At 38.1% G+C, this 27,341-nt stretch overlaps 1 protein-coding gene across 1 annotated transcript in view; it reads right to left on the bottom strand.

The window, feature by feature from the left end:
- The window catches only part of dst (dystonin), a 241,730-nt gene that overhangs the window by 63,103 nt on the left and 151,286 nt on the right, over positions 1-27,341 (bottom strand). The window contains exons 44-60 of the mRNA XM_077230331.1: positions 27,152-27,304; positions 25,576-25,809; positions 25,118-25,402; positions 22,868-23,416; positions 22,020-22,196; positions 20,343-20,466; positions 19,205-19,413; positions 16,709-17,026; positions 16,149-16,315; positions 13,787-13,943; positions 11,668-11,794; positions 11,442-11,498; positions 11,069-11,304; positions 8,209-8,338; positions 6,348-6,547; positions 4,613-5,108; positions 1,031-2,499 (exon numbers count right to left, since the gene is read on the bottom strand). Of these exons, the coding sequence (XP_077086446.1) occupies positions 1,031-2,499; positions 4,613-5,108; positions 6,348-6,547; positions 8,209-8,338; positions 11,069-11,304; positions 11,442-11,498; positions 11,668-11,794; positions 13,787-13,943; positions 16,149-16,315; positions 16,709-17,026; positions 19,205-19,413; positions 20,343-20,466; positions 22,020-22,196; positions 22,868-23,416; positions 25,118-25,402; positions 25,576-25,809; positions 27,152-27,304 (5,088 nt within the window). The remainder of the gene's footprint in view (positions 1-1,030; positions 2,500-4,612; positions 5,109-6,347; positions 6,548-8,208; positions 8,339-11,068; positions 11,305-11,441; positions 11,499-11,667; positions 11,795-13,786; positions 13,944-16,148; positions 16,316-16,708; positions 17,027-19,204; positions 19,414-20,342; positions 20,467-22,019; positions 22,197-22,867; positions 23,417-25,117; positions 25,403-25,575; positions 25,810-27,151; positions 27,305-27,341) is intronic.

Consider the following 27,341-nt stretch of genomic DNA (forward strand, 5'->3'; position numbering starts at 1 on the left):
TATTAAACTATAAGTACTGGTTTCCTATAACCGCCATATGTGAGTCGAGTTCTGGTGGAAGAGTGACCTCTGACCTGATGCATGACGTAGGATGTAGGAGTAGCATAAGCTTAGGTGAGAGTAGATGCCTCTCGCGGTTCAAACAAACTCAAGCTCCTCCCAATCTCACTTTCTATTTAAAAATTCTTGTTTTCGACTTCTAATTCGTGACCAGGGTTTTGTTTTGCTCTATCCTCTGTGCTTCCGTGGTTCGTCAATATGTCATGCGTCGGGTCAGAGGTCACTCGTCATGCGTGGGGTCAGAGGTCACTCTTCCACCGGAACTAGACTCACGTATGGCCGTTACTGGAAGCCAGTGATTACAGTTTATAAAGTTATAAATATGGATTTTTTTTTTTACAAAAATGCATGGCTTCGCTTCCGAAGGCCTTTATTAACCCCTGGAGCCGTAAGGATTACTTTTATGATGGATGGATGTGCATTTTGGGGCTTCAAAATCTAAGGTACCCTTCACTCCCATTATTAAGCTTGGAAGAGCCAGGATCTTTTTTAATATAACTACGATTGTGTTTGGCTGAAAGAAGAAAGTCTGACACACCTATGATGGCTAGAGGGTGAGTAAATTATTGGATAATTTTCATTTGTGGGTGAACAAACCCTTTAAGTGTGACATAAAGGTGAAGTGTAATTTCTGTGCTACGAGTGGCACCAAAGGGAATTGCAGTCTGTTTGATTGAGTGGCCTAAATGGGAAAAACATAATAAAACTGGCTCAAACAATGGCGTGAGTTTGTCCAAAAAATGGAACACTAGTACCGACTGAAACTTGTTTGAAGACAGTCAATATTTCTGAAGCTCTTTTTCGTGTCACTAGTGGTGCATAAATGACACACCTCACCTGTTCAAATACTTTTCGCGTCCACTGTAGATATAGATCTTTTTCATTTTAAAATGCAAAGCTCACATTTACCTCGTGATCTTTAATGTGTAAGACATCGCAGTATATGAATTGTTTAAAATGTCAGTTTTACCTTGAAGGACTCCAGTTGTTGGTTAATGACTTCTGTTTCTAATCCAACAGACCCTTGGGACTCCTCTTGCTTCTCGGCACTGCTTAGTTTGTGGGTAAACTCTTGCGCCTTACTGCAGAACTCCTCCAGATGACTGAGGGTCTCCTCGACCCGTTCTCTTCTAGTGGTTGCTCTGTCCATCAGCTTTCCACATTGCTTGCCTAGGGCTTCCAAGTCTCTCTTTAGACCCAGGAGATCTGGTGAGGCCTCTGACTCCAGCATCTTCTTGCAACTGTCTCTGCCATTGGCTGTATTGGTCATCAGATCCTGAAGTTTAGTAACAAAGTCTTTGATCGTGCTTTGCTGATCCCGTAAGGTGTCAAGATCCCTGGCAACTGAAGCCATACCATCCAACTCGTCATCCAGGTCTGCAAAGTTTGCAAACATTTCACGGATGCTGTTCTGGAATTGTCCAATGCCCTGGAGCTTGTTCTCCAGGGTGGAGCAAGCATCCTCTACCTTTTTGGTAATTGACATGTGGTCTTTTTCCAAGCTATCTGCCTGAAGAAGAAGGTCTGTCACACCTTCAACCTCAGAGGCATCTACTACAAGACTTTGTGCAAGACTTTTGAGATGCTCAATCTGGTTGTGGACACCCTCTAAGCTGTTCTGCTGAGCCTTCATGTTGGTCAGGTTCTTGTTGCTGTAGGCCTGGACACCCAAGGAAGAGTGCGAATCTAGCTGTTTTCTGGCACCCTCCAGTTGGCCTTTGGCTTCTTTCTGTAAGTCGTTGAACTCTTTCAGTTTCTGCGAGATATTTTCTAATGTTTCTCTTTTGACCGTTAAATCTTCTGTCAGCTTATCCAGTCTTTTACCAATGGTTGCCTTCTCCTCCCTAACCATATCACCATCTGATGTGACGACCTCCAGGAGGCTGTCTGCAGCTGTGTTCGTTATCACAACTTGCCCTCTATGCTTGTCAACATCCTTCTGGATGGCCTTCAACTGCAAGAGGGAGCCCTCGATCTCCACTGAGTTCACGCTGAGCTTTACATTCCTCTCCCGGTCTTCAAACTCTTGCAACCATGAGCTCAGTTGCTCTAAATGTTCCTTGTACTTCAAAGCCCTCTGCATGGCCCCTTGAAGCTTTTCTGCTTGATCAGCATTGCTTTTCTTCACATCATCCCAGCTGGACTTTAGAGCAGAGAGCTGTCCCTGAAGGGCCACCTTTTCTGCCCCCTCTGTTCTCTGAAGGAGAGTTTCACCCTCTTTCATGATGGTGTTATAAGGTCCCTCGTGGTCACTAATGGCCTTCTGAACAGCACTGTTCTCCTTGAGACTCTGTTTTAACCTCTCTGCATACGCGGAGATGGGCTGTGTCTTGCACTGCTCCTGGAGAGCTTGATTCAGCCAGGCTTGGAAGTCCTTAGAAGTCTGATGGAACTGCTGGGAGCTGGCAAAGGCCGAGTTGAGTTGCTCAATCCGCTTTCCTGGTTAAACACAAGGTAAAAGATAAGAATGTTAGATAAGAAGTCTCCACAGTTGTCACAATTATGTAATACTGTGTCTGAGCAGAGAATAACACGACAAGTGTCAGGCATCAAGCACTTTTTCTACCATGACTGAGAACAAAAATGCTGTGTGAAGTGACAAAATCACAATCAGTTGGGAACATGGCTGATGTTTGCTATAGAGATGTGGAGTTTGTGGGAAACATCACCACTGTTTCCAACTACTTTCAATGGGAAGTTGCTAAAGACTGCTCGAAAAGTCAATGCTAATTAACATAATCATGTCATCGTATTCTTCCTAGTGTCAGCCCTTTACATTTGTTTGTTTCTCTCCTACTCTCTGTGCTTATATATTGTATTTTAATACAGCTGAATTAAACTAGGGAGTCTCTGAAACCAGATAAGTTTTGTCCAAGAAGTTGCTGCAACTGTTAATAAATGGGTCTGAATAGGCACTAAATCTAGCAAGAGCTATGTCGCTAACAGGTAAGTCCAGGGCCTAAAATTAACACTCACCAAGCACCAAATAAGAGTAATCGATCCTAACAATGCATGAATGTGAACAAACGTACTGTACATGGTGCTCTGGACAGTTAACGGGCCAGTGCTGCATCGTCATTCGTCATGAAAGTTTAAGCCTTGACAATTTAAATATTCAAGCGCAAGAAGACGTTTTATTTCAATTGTTTATTTTGCTACATTGTATTTATTTGTGCTTTTGCTTGTAATTTGATTATTTGTATCTTGTTTTTAACAATGTTTTACATTTATATATTAGTTAGGCTAGTAGTTTCTAGCTGTGGCATAAAAATTGGAATAGAGAACTGTTAATTTTCACTAGTATCTAAACTTTTGGTGTCATGCAGTGGCGTCTTGTCAATAGCTGGGGCGCTGCCCCCATCAAAATTCCAGAAATATACATTTATACAAAAATGAAATAAAAATGAAATAAAAATAAAATAGTTTACTTATACGATGTGCAGGCTGGTAGTAAGAGCCTCAGCATTTAATAAAAACTGTCTTTAATCGGTTAACTATTTTCGATGTTTCATGCGGTTTCATTGGCGAGGGACGCCGGACAAATGGATGTCTATCTGAGTCCTTAAATTTTCAGCAGCATGTAACCTGAAGCTGGTCTCTAATTGGTTTCTTAAAGATTCTCCTCCGGACGCAGGTCGCTGCGTGCCTGGCGAATCAGAATTGGATACATGTTATTTTATCCAATCTGATTGGTTCTCGTCACCTGTCATTCAACTTTACGCTCTTGGCCACTACTGCGAGTGCGCAGGCGACTCCGCCAAAACCTTGCTAGTCTGATCACTTTCGTAGAGATAATGGCAGCAGTTAAACCAAATTCTGTCATTGATTTACAAAAAAAAAACCTTTTACAAGGCGTTCACTGGAAGAAAAAAAAAGGATAAAGGATCTCGGACCGGACCAACCCGATTTACAATTCCAGCAGCAGCCAGTGACAGAGGACGACCTTCACCCGGAGCTCACCCGCGCGTGTTATGAGAAACGCAGGTGGCTGGCTGGATGTGATGTTAGCAATGTCCTTTTTTGCTTTCCCTGTCTTTTATTTCAACGTGTCGGAACTGAAGTTTTGTGGACAACAACGGGGGTAAGGGACCTCAAACATCTATATGAAATTTATTTGTATTTATTTTCACCCCGCCCACCCAAAAATAATTATCACCAGCCGCCACTGGTGTCATGCCTGTTTTTGCAGATAAAGTTTCATGGTCGGTACAAATATTTATGGCCAGAACCTTTTCTTAAATCACCGGACATTGGCTGTAGGGGCAAAAAGTTAGTTTTACACTCAGGCCAAGGCGCTAAGTTGTCAATACTGACCAACACTACAGTTTACACATTGTTTGCTCTCTCCCTCTTTACATGTTTTAAAGATGATGGTTATCAGACACAGGTGGAATCTGCAGATTTTTTTTGCATTTTCTGCACTGATTGGGGGGGGGGTTGATGTAAACATAGTAAAGTGTTCAAATACAAATTGTAAGGAAATCTGGCATGGTTACATGTGTGCAATTGTGATGTCGCAGAGGGAAGTAGTCGTTCAATTTAACTGCAATACCTGCTTTGTCCTCAAGTTGTCTGAATGGTTTGGTGACGGCCTCAAGCTGTTTTGTCAAGTCTGCTCTGAGATATTCCTCAGTCACCATGGCAGAGAGCTCAGAGCAAATGTTTTCTGCCTCTTTCAGCCTCTTCTTCTCCTCTCGTAGCTGAGCCAGGATTGCATTGGTGGCTTCAATCTGTTTCTTGACTTCATCAGGTTGGGTGGTGAGAGCCTGCTGGTTATTTAGTTCAGTCTCCAGGCAGGTGGCACTTTTACTGAGGCTTTGCAAAATCTCCTGGAATTGAGCGGTCTTACCGACAGCCTGCTCAATGAGGGCATGTCTTTGAGACAGCTGACCCGTCAAGGCCTGCCACTTCTGGGAAATAGATGCCAGCTGTTCCTTAACCTGCTCTACAGCAGGATCCTGCTTCTCTGATGCACTAGTGATTGCTGTGGCGGCCTCTGTTAACTTCTCATACTGAGGCTTACGGCTGTCAAACTCCTTGAGGAGAATCTAATCAAAGGAATGACATATGACATTAAGCAATAGGCATTAAAGGATAAGCCTTCTTCAGTGGCATTACAAATAGTACCGTATGTCACTTCATCTATGTAACTTAAAAATAAATAATTGACCATACATTTTTTATTCTGTCATCATTCCAAATTGGTTTGACCATGAAACACAAAAGTGTTTATACTGCTTTTTTCGATACAATGAAAACTCTGTCGAGCTCCAAAACCAACAAAAAAGCACATATGTCCATATTACCAGTGTATTATATTCCAAGTCTTCTGAATAGAAAAGATCACTATGATCACTAATTACTAAACATCACATCAAATGCCATTGATTCTTTTTTTCCAGGTGACTGATCAAGTGTGATGTGCAAATCAGAGCTATTGCTGCTTTTCAGAGATGACTTAAATTACTTAAATTTTGGTGTGTTATTCACACAAAGCCATCTTGCCCAGCAAGCAATTTTGCATTTAAAAAAATAGCCGTCCAAACACCGCCCTGAAGTCTAGGCTGAAACGAGGCAAAATTTGGGCTGTCAGTGAAAACTTAATAGACGTCTAAACTATAGCCCAAGAATAGACTAGTCATCAACTACTAGATAACATGTCAAAGAAACTAAACCAAACACCTTGTAATCACTGTTTACTTTGCTCACATGATGGAATATCATACAAGTTATTTTGGCAAAAACCAAAGTGAAGTGGTTTAGAAGTGGGTTTCTCAGCCGGACTATATATTACGTCTATAGTTAACCGAGACGGTGAAATGTCGGCCATTGCTCGCTGGGTATGGTTTCAGAAAACTTGACATTTAACTTTTAAAAAAAGGGCAGTAGGAACATTCTTAAAACATCTCCTTTACTGTTCAACAAAATTTAAGTCACATGGATTAGGAACAAAATGACGGTGAGTGAATGATGACAGAAATGTATTTTATGGAGAATTAAGGCTGGGCGGTATGACAATATATATTGTGATCGTTAGCATGAGCTTTAACGATAGACACTTTATGACACACACCTGAAGTGTGAACTCAGAAACCCGCTTCGTTTAGAGAGCTTGCGATCCCGAATTCATAGCTTTTTGCTGTAGAAAGCTCAAAACTACTCATATCTTTAAATAAGACTTTGGTAATATCGCCCATCCATCTATTTGTTTAACTTCATATAACCTTTAATATTTCTTTCACATGAATTAGAGTTCTTATATATGTTTACGGCATGACTGCCAGTACCTGGACTTGCTGCTTTTGTGTGTTAAGCATGTTGGGATCCATAGACAAAGACCCCAGGACGCCCATCATCAACTCCTTCTCCTGCAGCCACTGCGAGAGTTGTGGTTGGGTCGTCTGGAAGAGCTCCAGCATTCGGGACGACTCCTCCAGCTGCTGTTTCCGAATCTCCATGCTTCCCCTGACCTCCTCCCATCCCGCATCTGTGTGTGGAGCAGAACACACATCACTTTATCACTCCCAGCTTCACTTTAGCTGAGCGTTGATTCAGAGTGTGTGGAGGAGGCCGAACTCCTCCACTATTAGCTCAAACTTTCACAGGAGCTTCACCTCAGTTCACAGCAAGGTCGGAAATTAAAAGGAGCTTGGGGCAAAAATGCCATCAAGATGAACAAAAATGCTTGCTAAATTTAAAATAAATGGGCAAAAATACCCCTGCACGTTTAAATTAATTTAAATATATTATGACTGTGGTGCTTAAAATTAAATGTAAAAATGAACGATAAGTGCCGGTTACAGCATTACATTTAGATCTGGTCATGTTGCATCAAACAATTTCCAGAAGCGTTGAGCATTACAGACAATCACAGACATGTCTGTTGAGCCCATGAATTTAATGGCCAATCAGAGGCATTTGAAATAGTCACCAGTGCACCAGTGCTTTCATAATAAATAAATAAACTATTGTACAATGTAAATAAGAGATTCAGTGTTTAGTGTAGTCAGCTTCACTGTTTTTGTGAGATTGCAGAAGTGAGCTTAACTGAAATGAAGTCATTGACCACTTTCTTTGCTTGCTTTCTGTATACAGTTAACTTCCAGTTTGAATAATTGTTTTGTTTTTCATGCTACTATGAGTACATTTACACGAAAACAATGTACACAAGTTTTTTCCTTTGCGTTTTTCGCATACACACGTTGTCAAAACGATTCCCATTCACACGGACGTCGGACCCGCGAAACTGACCAAAAAGCTGTATTCTGCTGCCAGGCCAGTAGTTGGCGATGTCACTCTGTAAAGAAACACTACGCGACTATAGGCTGAAAACGTAATACACATGCTCATGGCGTCATCGTTTTCACAAATTCACGATTTTACATGGAGACGATAATGCTATAGATTTCAAAAGTTTGCACTTTCAGGACTCCAATACGCCGTTTTCGTGTAAATGAAGTCAAAACTCAAAATTCTTTCAGTTTTTAGTTGAAAACAGTGTTGTGTTAACAGGCCCTAAGAGAACCAGTGTGAAGTCTCGATTTACAAATGCATGCAAAAGCGTTTTTAATGTATTATATTAGACATTATTAATCGTGATTACAATATCAAGGACAATAATCAATAATAATGACTGTTATTTTATTCTCGCAGCTGTCTGTAATGAGTGCATGTTTTTATATTTATAACATCTAATATGCTTCTTCTGACCCACCTCCATTTAAAGAGCCTGCTTTATGTAAATGAAAAGAGGGATGAGCCTTAAACTTTGTTTTTGACATTTTCAGATATAAATTATATGCTTGATACATTTAAAATTGTATTAATATGTAACATCACATTCAAGCAGTATTCAACAGTCTATATGTGTAAATAAACATAAATGCCACGTCAGATGCAGCTTCTGCGGTGTAAAAATATAAAATGTTATTGGTAACAGGGAAAGCCACCATGGTATGTCATTATTCTGATCGGTTGAATTAATTGATTAATTTTAAGTATTTGACATTAAAGACAGTGTATACAATACATACATTAAATAAGGCAATTATAAAAACTGCACCTTAATTTCTGGCCCTGGTTCGCAGTGAGCGAGAGATACGTGTGGATAAAAGTAGATTCATGCGTTTGGATGTGATGGACGCATACCTATCTGTGCCAGCATGTGCTTCCACTTTTCTGCCTCGGGTGAATCCGGGTTCTCCTCGATTAAACTGAGCAAATTCTCCCTGAGCTGCTGGAGCTGCGCTTGTTTTTGTTTCATATTCTCTTCAAAGACCTGCAAGACAGACATAATAATCAGCTTTTTCAGTGCTTACAGTTTAAAGAATGTTCTTACAGTGGGAAACTGTCAAGGTTTTCATGTAGAATATATAGCATGACACAAAGTTTGTGCACTTTTTTCAGATTTTCTGTGCTGATTTTTGAGGAAAATATGCAAAATTACGCAGAATGGACTGAAATATGTCAAAATCTTCTACTACTGTAACTCCTCAAACAATTTCATCAAACTTGGCATGTCCATTGGTCTATCGACTGCCTTGCAACAGCTTAGCAACCGTCCAATTCCCTGAGGGTTCGTGAGGGAAGTGCAGGGGTTTGTCAGTTAATAAAAAACTAATAATTAAATTGGATGCAAAATTAAAATAAACAGATGTGGCTGCACAATTAATCAAAATAAAACTCAACTCGTGATATACATTACTGCTATTATCAAATCAAAGGGTGTGTAACAGTAACAGGTTCACAGTAAACGCTGCTTCTCATCAACTCCATCTCTTCACTTAATGTACACATTTGCATAATTATCAACATTTCTGTGCATATAAGCATTTCACCAGTATTCCACCAAAATGTACATTTGTGGATTTAAACATTTGAAAGTGAAGAATTTACGACATAAATATTAGTATTGTAACTTGAACATACTGATGTAAAATAAAATAATTATTAAAAACATATATTTTTTTGACAGGACAATTGTAATTTATACTTATTTATATCTTAATTTGTATAACTTAATTAAAATAACACTATATATATATATATATATATATATATATATATATATATGTATGTATATATATATATATATGTATGTATGTATATATATATATATATATATATATATATATATATATATATATATACTATATATAGATACATCTAAAATTATTAATTAACTGTTGTTTACTTGTCATGTAACTATTAAACAACCAGAGAACCATGAATATATATATATATATATATATATATATATAAACTAGTGGTGGGCCGTTATCGGCGTTAACGTGCTGCGTTAACCTGAGAATCTTATCGGGCGATAAAACAAATATCGCCGTTAATCTATTCTCAAAGTTGGGTTGGGAACAATAAAATAGCTTTTTCGAATATCGTTATATTTTCGCGCAAACTGCGCAGCAGGGTATTTTCCTGTCAGGGACACAAGGTGTATACTTTTACATGTTACGTTGGGCGATCGTTCCTCTCGTTACTTTACATGTTGTTAAATGAGTTTATTCCAAGCGCGCTGTATTTTATGGGCATGAGCGATGCTCAATTTACAAATGAATCACTCTTTTGGGTCGATTCTGTTCAAAGACTTCATCAAACAAGTTGGCAGATCTGTCTAAATCGGTTCGCGAATCAGTTCTGTTCAGTCCTCACGCACTGAATCACTGAAGCGTGTTCAATCACACTCGACACAGAGTCGTAACAGGAAGATTTATGAACACCAAGAGCTACAGTTTAGTCTAGTGAAATCAAATCTGCAAATGCATCATATTTTTTGCCAGCGATGAAGATCTTTATTAGTTGAACACCTTCGTAAGCTGTCTGTGAATGAATGATTCCACAGGACGATACATTCGATTTCATTTCATTTCAGGTAATACATTTTACAACCAAACAGATCATTACCCCACGATAGCACTACTAAAAAGTATGACATTATCCGTTGGACATAATTAATTTATAGGCTACAAAATAAATAAGCTACCATTGTGTACAGTTTATGAAATGAACACCCGCCATCCCGCGGTAATGTGTGTGTATTGCGCAGGGGCATAGTCACACGAATAGTTTACATTGATTGAAACTAATTTGTTTAAAAAGGATGAGGCTTTTCACATAAAATCATTATGACATATGACATTATTTTTTGATCTAACTAGCATCTGGTTTGGCGATGCGAAAAAAAAGGACTGTAGCTACATCGTGCTAATTGTTTTTTTCTTCTTCCAATTAGACTAAGTTACTATGTTTAAAAAAAAACGACGAAAACATGTTACTTGTTCAATTAATAAACAGTTTGTTTGATGACAAATCTCTAAAGATGAAATTGGCCCCCCTTTCTGTCGTTGTAATTGTGCGTTTTATTTATTTATTTTATGTTATAATTTTCTTTGAACGATATTCGACTTTTGCTCCTCTATTGTCGAATGGCATTTTTGGCAGAAATTCACATCCCTACGCGAGGCAAACTATTCTCAAAGACTTACTTTTAGTCATTATTTGGGCAGCACACATATTCTGAATGCCTTCGGCAGAATTCAAATGAGCCATTTTAATCTAGATTAATTCCAAGATTCCAGTGAGATTAATCTAGATTAAAAAAATTAATCTATGCACACCTCTAATATAAACATAATTTATAAATACTATATACATGTATAAATACTATATATAGATACATCTAAAATTATGAATTAACTATTAAAATTAAATATTTTATCTGTTTACTTGTCATGTGACCATTAACCAAACAGAGAACCATGAATATATGTGAATGAACGTGTTGTTAAATTATTGAAATATTAACTTAAAATCTGAGGGGGTTCTTACATTTACATTTACATTTAGTCATTTAGCAGACGCTTTTATCCAAAGCGACTTACATCAAAAAATCCTCTTCAAGTCAATATTTTACATCTAAATGATTGAGATGCAAAAATTACAAATAATGCTAATAAGTCATTAGACATAATGCACATTAATGGCTTTCATTCACCTTCTGTTGCTCCATCTGTGATTTTACTGTGTCTTTCCCAGACGGATGGTTACTCCATGATGATGCCGTCTTCTTCGTGTCTTCCATCCACTGACGTAAAGACTCAGCCTGTTCATGGGCCGCTTGAACTTTCTCCAACACAGCGCTGAGCTCAGATGATCTGGCCTTCAGAAGCTCCCCCAGATGTTCATAACTGCTGTTAATGCAGGACATCTTCTGCTGCACCAGCATCAACTCTAGAGCCAAACAGAAATAATACGCAGAATAGTAGAGATTTACATTTGGCCATCATAATAGTTATTGGTCCCAGCATAAATTAAAACCAGTTATTTATGTTAGTAAAAACTGATGCTTCACTAATATGAACGTTCACCTTGGTTTGTTAGATAGGCATGGCTTCCTGGACCAGAACCATTACTGACAGCTGATCCTAAAGAAACATAAATGATATATATATATATATATATATATATATATATATATATATATATATATATATATATATATATATATATGTGTGTGTCCAGATGAGTGATCATGCTGAACTGAGACATGCGATAAATGTTTTTGTAAAATCTTAAAATACTCCTTGGCAATACCTGAGTTGTGATGTATCTTGGCTTTGGCCGGTGATGTCAAAACACTGATTATGCTACATAGAGCAGATCCTTTGCTATTTATATCCTGGACTGCAGGAGCTTTGGAGGTCCATTCATCCAACAAGCCCTGCAGAAATAGTCATTTAAACATTTTTCAATCTATGTAGAGTTAGGAGACATTTTGACATTTTCATTATTCTCCGTTGACCTTTTGGAGCATGACACACACATTCTTGTACACTGAGCAATGCTGAATGTTACTAGAGTAACGAGGGTTAAATCACTGAAATAAACACTTTAAAACACAAAAACATGATCCGCTGTTTATCCTCCTTATATGGGTGATTCTTCAGAGAAACATGTCAGTCCTTTAGGAAGATTTTAATGGGAAAAAAAGGGTGATGAATTTTTGTTTTTAATTACTTGTCACTGTTGATCAGTGTGACAGAATATTTGCTTGAATGATTCTATTTTGGGCCTAAACTTCTATTTTTCTATAATACCAAATACTGTTGTTACTACCATTTTACAAAACAATTGGGGAAAAAATTCATTGGTTATAATGGAAACGGATGAAGGATGGTTTGAACATAAGAAATATAATTAATTTTAGGATTCATTTCATTATGATTTGATAGTATGTTTACTCTGTCATTATCAAATCCTTAAGTAATTGAAAATTGTAATTTAGAGATAATAGAAATGTAATAATAAATAAATAAATTGACTTTAAACTAATGTTTTAGCAACTTCACTGATTACACAACCTCTCCAAAAATGAAAAATAAAAAAAAAGAATGTCATTACAATCTCAAATCATTACAATCACACACAATATCAAAAAATCCCACCAGTTCACATTATACCAAGATTCATTAGACCTTTTGGTAACACTTTATTTGGATAGTCCACTTTAGACAAACTCTATTAACTATAAGTGACTTTGCAACTACATGTCAACTAGCAGTCATTAGAGTATTAGTAGACTGTCTGATTAATATCTGCCAACTCTTTAATATCTATAACTTAATACTCTGCAATATTATTGATTTGGCTCTATTGGATGAGAACTGAACTGAGCAATGAGATGACATCACTGTTTTCTGCAGTTATGCTTTATAGCTGCATTGAACTGCATAATTGATGAGCTTTACAGTTATTGAAACAAAATGAATCAACAACTGATTTTAACTAAATAATGCCAGTTTACTATCGTCTTGAATTCTGAATTCTGTTTGCATCACTGAATCATTATTTTCATGTTTATCACTGTAAAATATAAATAAAGATAACTTTGTGATGTTCCTTAACACACATTCTACCGACTGTAAGTAACTTAGCAAATACATGTCAACTTATTCTACTAACCCTAACAGTCTACTAATACTCTAATGAGATTTAGTTGACATGTTGGTGCAACGTTACTTATAGTTAGTAGAATATCTAAAGTGCACTGTTTAAAAATAAAGTGTAATGTGATGAATGCATGGGCGTCGGAACCATTGTATATGTGTGGGACAAGACCCGCCCACTTTTTAAGACCAATGATATTGGACCCACTCACTTTTATCGTCTCTAATTCAGCGCATATGTCTGTTTGCTTTTCAGAGCGCCGTCAGTCAAATTAATTCCACTTGAGAAAATGGCCTAATAAATTAAACTCCATTTCTGCTGAATCATTATATTTCTCAACGAGCCGCAACTGACGAAAATAACCGCCCGTTGTACCGTTCAAAGTCAAATATTGCGTTGCAAACATCAATAACAGCTTTAAGTTGCCAATGCTGGCAAATGACCATGGTCTCAGCAGCGGATAATCCACGGATAGCTGTGCATTTAATGCACGACGTGAAGTGGAGTTTAGTTTTTCTTGTTTAATTAAAAAGCACCATGAAATATATATATATAAATACATGAAATGGCATTTACTCCAGTAACATTTTTCTGGCGGAGGACACACACACACTTTTTTTTTTGCTTCTGACGCCCATGGATAAATGTTTCAACAAAAATTGATTAGAATATATTTTGAGTAGTTCAGAAGAATCTGTGTATGAAGAATGACTCTCAGTGAGATGTGTGTCTTGTGTTGGTTGTGTCCTGAAGGTTCCTGACTCACAGTGATCCTGTGCAGGTCTTTCCTCAGGCCCTGATCACTGCAGTCCGGCTGAAACAAGGGCACTTGCTCTTCTGTGTCCTCCAGCCACTTCATTAACAGCCCTGCGTCTGCACTGAACTCCTGCAGCTGCTTCTGGCAGGAACAAACCTCCTGCTTCCTAACACACACACACACATATGCATACACAGCGTTAGTAAATAGTCTGACATCTGGCAAAAAGCATAACTAATATTGCATGTGTTGTAATATTGTTCTATTACAGCACATGGTTTCTATAACAGTCCTAGCTAATCAAAACCCTAATCAAAACCTTCACTTTATACAATGAAATTAAAAACAGGGAGATACACTACTGTTCATAATTTTGAGGTCAGGGATAAAAATAAAAATAAAAGTTAGTTTTCAACACCGACAATAATCATAAATGTTTCTTGAGCAGCAAATCAGCATCTTAGAATGATTTCTGAAGGATCATGTGACACTGAACACTGGAGTAATGATCCTGAACATTCAGCTTTGATCACAGGAATAAATTACACTTTACTATATGTTCACATAGAAAAACAGCTATTTTAATTTGCAATAATATTTCATAATTTTTACTTGATTTTTGATCAAATGAATGCAGCCTTGGTGAGCAGAAGAGACTTAAAAAAAACATTTAAAAAAAATCTTGCCGACTTGAACATTTTGAACAGTAGTGTATGTCAGAGCTAAGAGAAGGCATTGAGACTCCGGAGAATCCTCTGCCGGCTGGTCGTTCACGGCGAGCGGGACAAATCCCTTTCACCGTCTGTATTTTGATCTCGGCAAATCAATTTGGGCGAATGCAAACAACGTGATTATTGTAAAAGTCCAACATTCAGCCACGCGAGAAAACATGCATTCTCCCTGAGGGAAGACGTGATCAAAAAGGGAAGTCGTCTTTCACTATTGTAAGTTAATATTGTTAAATAGAGAAAAACATTTTACATTTAAGCAACTTGTAGCTTGCTCTTAACTTTGGACCTCATTATTAAAACACAAAATAATCAATAAAGTCTCAAGCACCAAAAGCAGCCCATACTAATCCTCTAAGTTATCTTAAATTGAAAAATATGCATTCTCATTTATTCATACATGGTTGCAACAAGATTTAGTTCAAAATTTTAAGTGGCATTGTTTAAAAAAATGCCTAATTGGCTTACATTTCAAAGACGTTCAGTTATTTTGCTTTTAAATGCTATGTCATCCATGTATCTGCCTCACAAAAAAAACTTTTACGTTTATAATTTTGAAAAGAGGTTGATAACTTTTAATATCCATTGGTGTTGCTATATATAGAAAATGGGTTAAATTCCAACAATTCTAACTTGGAGCCACATTATATCTATAGGACTGAACCATATAGAGCCTTTGAAATGAAGATTACAAAATAAACGTTTATTAAGAATATTAATATAGAAGGATATTGAGATATCTTTACAGGCACACAAACTTTGGAAAAAATACTATCCATGGCACTCAGATAGGAATGTTAAATTGTGTTGCCCAAAAAAAAGAGAGAGATACACTTCTAGTTTAAACTTTTTTTTTTTTTTTTAGAAAATGTGCCACCATTGAAAATGTGTACCAATTTACTCATGGAGCCACACTGAAATCCCTATATCTCTGGAAATTAACCATACTGGGCCTTAAAAAATGAGAAACCCAAAGAAAAGTTTGTTCAATAATATCTAAAATTATATTGTTATTTTTAATTTGAGTTACAGGCATGCAAACTTTGGGCAAGTGCTTTTTCACATTTTTGAACTGTCACTCTTAACATATAAGGCAACGGAAATGTGTAAAGTCAACATTTTCTAATTTACTATTAGACCTACCAATCTCGTGTAAAAATAAAATAATGATATAGTCATTTACCCCCTGTAATCTGACTCCAAATCTCAGTTGAAATCTGTCATTCTGACCCCCTCCATATTGAATGACTCAGTAAATATACTGTACATCCACCGCAATTAATATTTTGGCTTTCTTCGTTATTTAAAAAATTAACAAAAAGAAGAATTTTAGCTGGGAAAGTTTCTGAAATTTGGTTGGTTTTGACACAGAATGACCCAAATGTGTTCATGTCTGAGAAGCTTGTATATACACACACACACACACACACACACACACACACACACACACACACACACACACACACACACACACACACACACACACACACAACCCTGAAATGACACACTGTTTGGAACAGAACAAGTATTTTGAGTGTCCCTTATTTTCCTGTAAAGGATCACGATGCTCCTTATTTTCCTTTCCAGAAGTTGGCAACCCTATTTGAGGTGTAATCTGTACATTTCTGTACTTAATCACTTACTTCTCCATAACTGTCTCTTTAAAAGCATTAAAGTTGTCGGAGATGTTCTTCATCTTGCTCTGGAGAAGAGCTGAGCTTCCTTCAGGACCAAACCTGCCGAGTTCCTCAGACAGTTTCCGTAGTGTTTCCACGTCCTCTGCACGCTCAGACAACTCTGCATCTGTGTCCTACAAATAAAGACTTTATTAGAACTCAAACAGATTATAGGACATACACAGGGTGTCTATGAGAGCTGCCTCGCTTTCAATACATTTGCTCAAAATAATCCATATCCTTTAATTACTTCACAGCCGTAAACCACGATTTATATCAATTCATGGAACAAAAATGTGAAAAGTGAGTTTAAAATGAGCCAGCAATATCTTTAGGAGAGAATCTAACGTTAACAAAGATTAACAAATAGTATCAAATGTATTGCTCATGGTTAGTTCATAACTAATGTTAACTAATGAACCTGACTCAAGACTGGTAAGTGTTACCATTATATCCACTGTAGGCTAATAGAAGTATATAGCTAATATAATGAACCAAAGACTTGAAACTGTAATGTTTCCGCTTACCTGTAGGAGCTGTGAGAGTTCAGCGATGGTCTTCCCGGGTCCGTCGCTCTCAGTCAGAGCCTGTGAGCTGTTCAGCACAAACGTCTGCAGCTTCTCAGAGGTCTTCTCCAACCGCTCCACTTTGTCTCTGAGCTCCTCCATCTGAGAAAGCTTCAGCTTGTGGCGCTCAGAGGCGTCAGTGAAGCGCTGGGACAAGCTCTCCATCGTACACTGGAGCAGGACAGCAGCAGCGGGATCAGCGTTCTCCACAAACTCCTGCACCTTCAGCTTCATGGCTGAGATGCTGCTCTGCCTGATGGACATGTCCTGCTCCACAGCCTGAAATAAACACACTTTTCAGCAAAATTCATCCCTTAAGCCCAATTAAATATGAATATAAGGTAAGATCAGGGGCCCTATCTTGCACCCGGCGCAAATGACTTTGTACACTGACGCATGTATCATTCCTATTTTGCACCCGCGCAAAGCGGACTTTTCCCTCCACAGACGCACGTCGGTTAACTAAGAAATACACTTGGTTCAGCGCAAAGAGGAGGCGTGTTCCGGCGCAAACTTTCCCTCATGCTATTTTGCTGTTCTATAAAACAATTGCGCCACTGACCAGAAAAAAACTAGTCTAAAGTCAGTGGCGCGTTGCCCGTACATTCAGATGCTATTTTAAGCGCGCATGCTTGGCCATAATACATAGTGTGAACAACGCGCATACACTGTAGATGATTCTCTCATCTACACAGATGCATTTAACTTTTTGCAAATGATACATTATTATAAGGAAAAATATTAAAACACAAGGGAAATCATTGTTGTGTCCATGACAATGGGGAAAATAGGCATAAAGCTTACACATTTACCCAAATTATTATATGCATGTTTAACCGAAGCTAATTTGGGTGGGTTTGTCCCATCCCCAATGTCACTTCTCTTTCTTTTACGGCCCTGGCGAGAACATCGATCTCCTCGGCTGTGAACTGATTCTGAAGTGCGCTGGTAAATGCGCCGTTATAATAGTATTGCGCACAAGCGCACCTCGTTCATCATGCTCTTAAAGGGAATGTGATATAAAGCTCTTATTGGTTTGTCTCCCGTTACGCCCAAACCACACCTATGAATAATGAAGCTACTTCAGACCAACCCCTTTTAGATTTGCGCCAGGCGCAAGAGGCATTTATCCCGGCGGGAAAATAGCAACAGCGCCGGGATCCGCCCACAAAGTTACTTGTGCTTTGCGCTTTGACACTTGCGTTTCAGAACGTTAAAATAGGGCCCCAGATGTTTTATCAAGCTATTATTCTTACATTTACTGTAGATACATAATTTTTACTGTACATCTCGTTCCTTTCATACGGATTACTTAAACAGAGAATATTTGTTTTTGATATGATTTACATAATTTAAAAGTAGAGACCTCAAGCTTTGTAAAGACATATGTCCATTCTCTTTTGAGTTGAGTCTCTTGAGTCTCTTTTGCACTGATAAGAAAAAAAGCAAGCTGGTCGCGCCGGCGCAACCGCCGAACTCGGAGGGTTAAGATCAACTCTCCTCTGGTCATTTTAACCCGGAAATCATTTTCTCTGAATTTTCTTAAAATTGAGTGTTCATTGGTGTGGTCCAAGACCTTAAGAATTGTGTTGCACTGGATGCACTGAAAACTGGATTTGAGGAGTTTATTTGGTTGTAATAAAAATGTTAACAAATCCTTCCCTCGCGGGTCAGTTTTAACCATAGGAATGAATGGGGGGATTATTTAATTATTTATTCTGAATTAAAATCAACATTTTCAAATAAATAGGTTCTTCTTCAAGGTTTTGATTGTTTTTTCCCTGCTGTCCACCTTACAAACTTGAATTTCTTACAAAATCTGACACTTCAGTATAAATACATACCTTAGAAATGCTCTAAATTAAAACTAAAAATGCTAAAACTTCACCAAAAACCGATTTTATAATCTCTAAATATATACCAGAATACACACAGAAGAAAATAAAATGAGGATATTGGGCCCTCAGAGCCAAAACAGTGGCATCTAGAACTTCATCAGTTTCATCAAAACTCATCAGTTGAGCCCAATTAAATATGAATAGTAAGGTAAGATCGGAAGTTTTATCAAGCTATTATTATTTTTATATTTAGATATATATGTAAGGCATGTGACAGAAAAGATACTGAATGGAGGTTCAAGGTTTTCCTCTTGAAGTCTGGACCATTTTTATTTTTTGCCTAAAATAAGTATCTACTAAAAACAAACAACGTACATAATAATCAAAACGCCTTCAACATGAGCATAAAACAAAGTTAACTAGTCATTTCAAAGTTTATGTAAATCCTTTCGATTTACAAATAATTTCCCCAAATTATAAGAATTGCATTTACGCTCTGAGTAACAATGCTAAATGTAGATGAAAAAAGATCTTGTCACAACCCTGGTTTGAACGGTCAGAGTCAGATAAAATACATTAGAATATTCCTGATATGAATGAAAGGTGAAAGGTCACATACGGCCTCCTTGCTGAGTGCATTAGTGATGGCGTGTGAGTCGAGTGGCACTCGCGGCGTCTCCTTCACGCTCTCCTCCACCTTCTCCATCCAGGACATCATCTCGTCCAGCCCGTCCTGGACACTCAGAGAGCGTGTCAGGGTCACCTGGAGCTTCTCGTTGCGGTCGCTCACGGACTTACACAGGTTATCGTATCTCTCTGCGATGTCGTCTACAAACAGAAGCAGATTTATACATGCTTTATTCACATGTTGTTCGAAGTGTCAAAGAAGTGTATAATAATCGTTATTTGGAACTTCTCTGAAAAGAAATTGCTGATCACAGTGTTTTAGTTTCTTTTTTCCATACAAATACTTATACGTTTGACAAACACAGTGAAAGACAAACACAAAAACAGAGGGTGCATAACATATGTTTGACATTTTCAAAGTAAAAAACAAAATACAAATAGAAGGAACTGGAAAAAAATTATCTTTGCCGATATGCACTGGTAATATATGTACAGTATACATTTAAGGGAAATAGGAAAATAAATCCTGGTACGCAATAGTAATTTACATAAACTGACTAAATGTATTTTAAGGTCTATAAAGAGGCACAGCATGTTCTAAATGAGTTTCATCATGATTTATGAGGAAGAGGAATCAACTCTCCTATATAAGTATTAAAAGAAAGTAGACCAGACTTCTGTGAAGAAATCAATATTTTCATGTCTAAATGTTGTTCATTGTTCTCCAATTGGATAAGATATGTTTTTCTACTATTGGCAACGAGATTTATAAAAATGGTTTGGTTATAAATCTTTATTGGAGGTGTTTAAGCTTCTGAATGTATAATTTAATCATACATAATTTAAACTGTAACATGTTTAAATATCATGTTTGCACTCAATTTTACAGTGTTAAAGTGCTACCAATTTTATGGTAGTATAGTGTACTGCTTATTTACTGTATGTTGATTCTAAAAAAATACTTAAAGAAATGAATAATAAATAAAACGTACTTAGATATTACAGTGATGAAATGTTGCGGGGGAAGTGTGGAGATTTAGCTTTATTGTCATGAAAATTCTTCACGATCTTACATTTGTTTTCCGCCTTTTGCTTGCGGTGTGAGTTTGCGTGCCTGAATGTGGACTCACCCACGGTCTCCTGAATGTCCTCAGGATTGGACAGCAGTTCTCCCTCTGCTGAGATCAGGGCATCAGATGATTTCCTCAGCAGATCCAGCACAGCCTGATGGGACGCCGTTTGCCCTTGAAGACTCTGGAACAGACCAATGCTTATTTACAATCCACTAATAACAGTGGTTATCTTAAAAGCACAACATCAGTGGTGTGTGTTCTTTATTCATCTCAGTCAGGCATAAGAGACAGTGACATTATAAAAGGTTGTTTAGCATAAGGACACAAGGTCAGAAGTCAGTCGTACTGCACATCCCTAGAGAAAAGTAATGGAACGTGTATACATTTCTCTCTGCGTATCTGATCTCGCTGCTGGTCAGCTGAATGTGGTCTGAGTGCATCACGGGAGACGTAATCTATTTAAGTGTGATTAGCTTTGTCTGCTTTTCTATTTACCTTTGCAAGAACAACTAGCTATAATGCGTCACAAGTAAATTAAATCTGTGCTGAGTTATTTGTGTCGTGACATGTATTCAGTGCTATAAATACACAAAAAAAGAGAAACGAACATGCATTTTTATAATGTTCTAATGGAAAATTATGATTTTGTTCAGTTTGTATAAAAAAATATAACACTCCCCATAGATAAATTTTGTTTGGATAGTATTTTCGATTGACACCATAGTGTTGATGTGCAGAACTCATACTGGGTAGCTGTACTGACTTATTACAAAACAGAAAATATGATGCATTTTTTAAAAAACACATTGCAAACACTAAAATGTCTTTGGAAGTCATTTTATAGTGCACTGAAAAAAAATGGTAATCTAGTTTATTCAAGTCAAAAATATTATTAAATATAGCTGAATCAACCTAAATGCATTAATTTATACAAACAAAATAAATGAAGATCTTTCAGGTAAAGATTGCAGGTTACCACTTTTTACAGTTTAAGCAGGATCTAAAATGAACACTCTTCAAGCATCAGATGCTTGTTGGCGAGTATATGAAATGGTGCCAATCACCAGTTGGCCGGTAACATTTTTATGAGATCTAACAACGCAATGTTGTGAGTGCATATATTCGAGCGCAACTGGGTTATCTTGCTTCACACTGCTCATAATTTACCCGGGGTTAACAAATAACCCTGGGTGTTCATACGCCGCCATTTCACACTAGACTCCAAAAACCCTGGGTTAACGTTCTTATTTGCATATTTGCAGTGTCAGTGTCATTGATTGGCACTGAATTCGTACTGGCTCTACCATTTGTATCATCATATTGCAGACTATCAAGTTTAAACTGAATTGTCTTTTCAGACTATAAAGGCAAGAATGAAACGGTCTATTCTTCTCTCCAAATGACGTGTTTCCTGTCACCATTTTACATTTTTCAATTCAAAAACTGAAACAACTGAACAAACACTTTATACGTTTGGCACCACAATGTGGAGATAACAGCACAAAAGAGACGCTAATCCTCAAGGGTCCAGGTTTCCAGGGTCCAGTGTTTCATCGCCCCTGTTAAAAAGCAGTGCTAATCCCGCTTCTAAATTACAAATGTGAAATGCTCCTTTACCCACGGTTAAAAGCGGGGTTTAGTGCGACAATGGGTTCAGCACAGTGTGAAAAGCCCTACACAGTGCCATTATAACTCTGAACTGATGTAAATAATGACAGTAGATTGTGCTCATGCCTTGGTCTCCTCCAGCTGTCTCTGAAGGGTTTGTGGGTCTCCAGCAATGGGCTCTGACAGCTGTCTTCGGGACTCGTCCTCAGAACTACTGAGCCACTTCACCAGACCACCACTGGCTTCTTCATACTTCTTGTACTTGTCCACCACGTCTTTGAGATTGTTTCCAAGCTGATTACACTGAAACGTATGAGTTTACAGTTTATCGTCTCAAACATTTAATGTAATTTATTTATATTAAAAAGTTTGGAGGATTTAAAGGAATAGTTCACTTAAAAATGAAAATGTACTCACCCTCAAGTTGTTACCAAAAAAAGTATGAATTTCTTTCTTCTGCTGAACACAAAGGAAGACATTTTGAAGAATGTTGGTAACCAAACAGATGATGGACCCCATTGACTTCAATAGTATTTGTTTTCCTTGACTATGAAGTCAATTGGGTCGATCAACTGTTAGATTACATGTGTAAATTTTTCTAGATATCTTCCTTTGTGTTCAGCAGAAGAAAGAAACTCATACTGTTTGAAACACCTTGAGGGTGATTAAATGATGACAGAATTTTCATTTTCAAGTGAACTTTTCCTTTAATAATGTAACGTCAGAACAGACCTTCAGGATATTGTTGATTGTTTGCTGAATTAAAACCATTGAGGGACAAATGCTGCCATCTATTGGTTGTAATTATAAAGTGGTTGATTTCCCATACAGCTAAACTAACTTAAATGTGAGTGTGGAAAATGTAATTTTTTTGCAATGTTCCTATGAAAAATGGCCTTTTTTAAGTTTGATTTTGGGGTACCTGGACAGATTCTTGACAAGATTCTGCCACTGGCTCTACATAAGACCATTACCTGGGTGTGCAAGGCTTTGTATCGAGCGGCAGCAGAATCCAGCTTTTCTTTGACTGCAGAACAAGTCCCGGACATATCAACCACCGACAGGCCGTCCGTTCCCCCAGACCCCACACGATCGCAGGCCTTCGCCGCGTCCAGCACCTTCTGGCCCGAGATGGTAATGAAGCGCAGGTCTCCTTTATGAGAGATGACGTCTTCAGAGAAACTCTTCTGTCTCTGTAGATTATTACTCAGAGTGTCCAGACTCGCAGCGGGCGTCTCCAGCTCCTCCACCTGCCCGTGGGCCTGCTGGAGCCACGTCTCAAACTCCTCACAGTCCCCCTTAAACTTCTGAAGCTCCTCCTGAACAGTCTGCACGTGCTTCATCTGCTGCTCGGCCTGTGTGAGAGAGGACTCGTAGCGGCCCTTCAGCTCTTTAATGTCCCTCTGTAACTTGTCTTTTTCAGCAGGGGACAGGACTTGAGCCTGTTTGTCGAGTAACGCCTGGGCTGACTGTGTGGCAATGATCAAATCCTGCTGTTGTGACAAGATTTCCTGGTGGTGAGCCTGTGGAGATGGAGAATGGAGGGCTTAGTAAGTCCATGCATTTCATTACCATTAAATCTGATTTTAAATAGAAACTTTAGAGGGCTAAGGCTGAAAGGTCCATTACATGCAATCTACCGCATGGCACAAGCTGATTGTCCTCTGCTGATCCTGCAGCCAATGAGATTGCTTGCTCAATTAAATAATCAGGAGTGCGTTTCCCAAAAGCATCGTTAGCCAACTATGGTCGCAAGTTCTGTCGTTCTCAGTATAGTTCAACGAGTCTGTGTTTCCCGAAAACATCATTCTAACGAACATTTGCAAACAGCATCGCAAAGTTGTGTGTTTGTAACGACAGCTCTCGACCTGTGGTTAGAAGCAGAGTTTCTTGTTTGCATGACATGTGGACTTAATAAATCCTTACCTTGAGCCAAATAAGCAAGCTAACATTCAGTACAATATTTATCTTTTATTTAGAATACATACAAATATAATTTATGTATTTTTGTTTGTCAAGAGATTTAAAGCTCCGTTTTTGAAGAGTGGGCATGTGTGAATGTGCTCTAGTACGTAAGAACGAGCCTATGATTGATCCTGGAAAAAAAGCAAAATAACTGAGAAAAGATGCCATGTGCGTAATTTATAGCAAAACATCTAGCATTAATTTGATCTCAAACAGATTAATTAAAAGTAGTTATAACTCCACCACGTGCGTGACATCATTAACCAGCATGGTTGAACGACCACTTTGCAACAATATGGTTTTGTGACTGGCAAATGTATTTCTTCAATGATACTATGATCAACTATGATATTAAAGCAGAGAGTTACGTCGTTGTACTGGGAACACATCCCTGGTTGAGTGTTTGCTGTAAGCTATTCCTGCAGCGTGATGTCAGAGTTCCTCTGAACCCCTCCACCTCCCCAGCTCCACCTGCCTAGATCTGCTGCGGGATTTATGCATGGCTATTATGCAGCAGCAGAATATCTTACATGCTCACAGCAGTATGTCTGTGTATCTATTAGCAGTAGCAAGTCCAGGAGGAATAATCAACAGCAGCAGCGTAACAGATCTAGTGTGCCAACACCAAATACATCAACATTGAATTGCAACTTTATCATAGCAAATTTCTAATTACAAATATATATTTAAATACATGACCTACAAGTTTTAACAGAAATGACAATAAAGTATCAAAAAGCACTGTAAAGTTCAGCGAATTGCATTTAAAAAAAAAGGTTAAACTACAATAAATGCGCAATTCATTACAATTCTCAATCGGTTAAGATTACTGTCACTCGTGCTGGCTGGTTGATTCAGAGAGATCAGGCTTAACGATCAGTTCAAAGAAAGAATCGAGAAACAAACAGAGATAATCCAATAAACAGACGACAATAACATCCAGGTAGAAACATTAACTGAAGCTAACTGAGGATATAAATACACAGTCAAACAAAGAGCAAACGAGATAATTAACATCGTGATTATCAAGGCACAGGTAAATGGGATGAAACACACGGGGAAAACTGGGTCAAAGGAAAATGAGCATACAGAAAATAAACAAGACAGGACTTTTAGTTGTCAGGACTGACAACTACATTTAGTTTAGCATAAAAAAAAAACAGTAATAATTACACTTTTGTATGCTGAAGTGTACTTCTGTTCCACAAGGGTATGGAAAGTCTTCCAAAGAACTACTAAGTAAATAGTGAAGTACTTACTTGAACTATATCATACTGCTGGTCCAGGTCCAAGGCTTTACCATCTTGTTTTTTGCCAGTATGTAGACTTGTGTTATCTGTAGCATCTAATGCATTTCCATTAGGATCATCTCCCTCGCCAATAATCCTCTTCACTGACGTGTACTCCGGCATGTTTCCGTTCTGTTTACCCGTCTGGTCCTTTTGTATTCCACCCATTTCTTTCTCTTTCCCAATGTTTGAGATCCAGCCTAGAAGACCCTCAATTTTGGTTTTACTCTCTTCAAGTTGTTCAACAGCTGCTACCTGTATGTTGCAAAATCAAAGAAAAAATAACTATGATTAACTGAAAATAGTCACAAAAACCCAAAGACACCTTTGAGAGCCAGCACAAACTAACTGCACTAAAGTCACTAAATGTATTTTTTTTTTAAACTACCACTTGAATAGTTTTTGGAAAGGTGTTTCTTCCCCCTAACCTTCTCGGTCTCCTGCTTGATAGCACTTGTCAAAACCTTCTCCAGATCCTTCCTTGACTCCTCTGCCTTCTGGTTGAGCATATTCGCCTTGCTCTTCAGTTCTTCCAATTTGTCCTCAAGAGCCGATATCTGCTCTGGAGTGAGTTTACTGCGATTCTCCTCCAGAAACTTCTTCGTGCTACTGATGACTTCATTGAGGGCACTGGCATTGGCCTGCAGGTCTTTCTGTAGAGCCTGAGAGACCAGCGTAGAGAAAGAATCTTTAATATTCAGCTTCCATCTAAACAGATAATAATAATTAATTGCATCAAGCCACTGTGTTACAGTGATTTTACCTCGGGTAAAAGCTTAAGGGTGTTCCTAGGCATGTAATAATGGTAAAATCATTGCAACACGCAGACATGAGTGGCTAATCGCCTATACAAAAGAAATACGAAAAATGCACCATTGTTCCATAAATAGTTACATTTAATATTAATTATTCTGAAAGTTCATTATTCTAAATATAGGCACTTAAAAGCGGCATGCTTGTCAGGATACTGATATGCAGCTGACTGGTTGTTAGCGTGTTTCCTGGTAGCTGCTCAAGAGCTTCTCAAGTGTTCATGGTGGTTTCTATGGTGTTTATGTCATTGCAAGCTAATTGCTAGACAGTTGTGAAGCCAACTTGTCTGGGTTTATGCTAGGTGATCGACAGATTGCTCTGGGCTGCGTTTCCCAAAAGCATTGTGAGCCCAATTTGATTGTTAAGACCATTGCCACCAATGTTTCTGCTATCAACTTGATGCTTTTGGGAAATGCAGGCCTGGGTGGTTGCTAGGAGGTGACTAAGCTGTTTGGAGTTTTTGCTAATGCATGTATTTGGTTTGGTGTGGTTGTTCGACAGGGTTTATTCCAATTTCCAATTCCAATTCCAATGTATTTATAAAGCACATAATAATACAACAAGGCTGAATATAGTGCTACACAGACAATAAAACATTAAAATCTAACAAACACAAATAACTATAAAGAAAGAATATGAAAAATATCAACTCTCAGATTGTTAGACCCACAGACACTTAGGAGTCTTAAAAAAACATAAAACATCTTCAAACTCTTAAAAAAACGATTACCTGTGACAACAGTACCTCAACACTCATGTATGATCAAAAGCTAAAGGGAAACGTGGCTATTGGGTTCTGGGTGTTACTAGGATGGTGTTGGGCTGTTTATCAATGCAAGTATATGGGATTTTTTAGCTCTTCTTTTCGATCTCCTGAAGAAAATTACGGTCTGATCGTTTATGAATTTAACTGCACACCTTAAATCAAATAATCGCCACAAATTTTGTAGATTCCTCTGCCTCCATTTACTTAGCAACGCTCAACTTCCTGCAATCCAATCAATTCCGAAGGATGAAATCAAGTCCCACTCTACATTTTTGTTTTTATTATTATTGAGGCTGTTTCACTTTTGCAATTGGGAAGTAAAGACTTCAATTTCATGCCAACTTTAACAAGGACCTCTAATAACTTCTTTAACTGTATGTAATATATGTAAAGCATATGTTGTAGCAGGTGTGACCAGGTTGTACCTGATGCTCTTGCTGGTATTGCTGGAGGTCTCCCACACTCTTTGCACTGACCGCCTGCTGCTGGTGGCCAATCAGTCGGTTTTCCGTCTGTGTTAGATCATCAAACAGCTCCTGCAACTTTTCTGAAAACTCCCTCTGCTTCTCCACAGCGGCCTACCACATAAGCATTCAGTTAGAAAAGAAACCTTTT

Source organism: Siphateles boraxobius, unplaced genomic scaffold, assembly GCF_051911475.1.
Source record: "Siphateles boraxobius isolate OS27281-9 unplaced genomic scaffold, OSU_SipBor_1 142, whole genome shotgun sequence".
Classification (NCBI taxonomy): domain Eukaryota; kingdom Metazoa; phylum Chordata; class Actinopteri; order Cypriniformes; family Leuciscidae; genus Siphateles; species Siphateles boraxobius.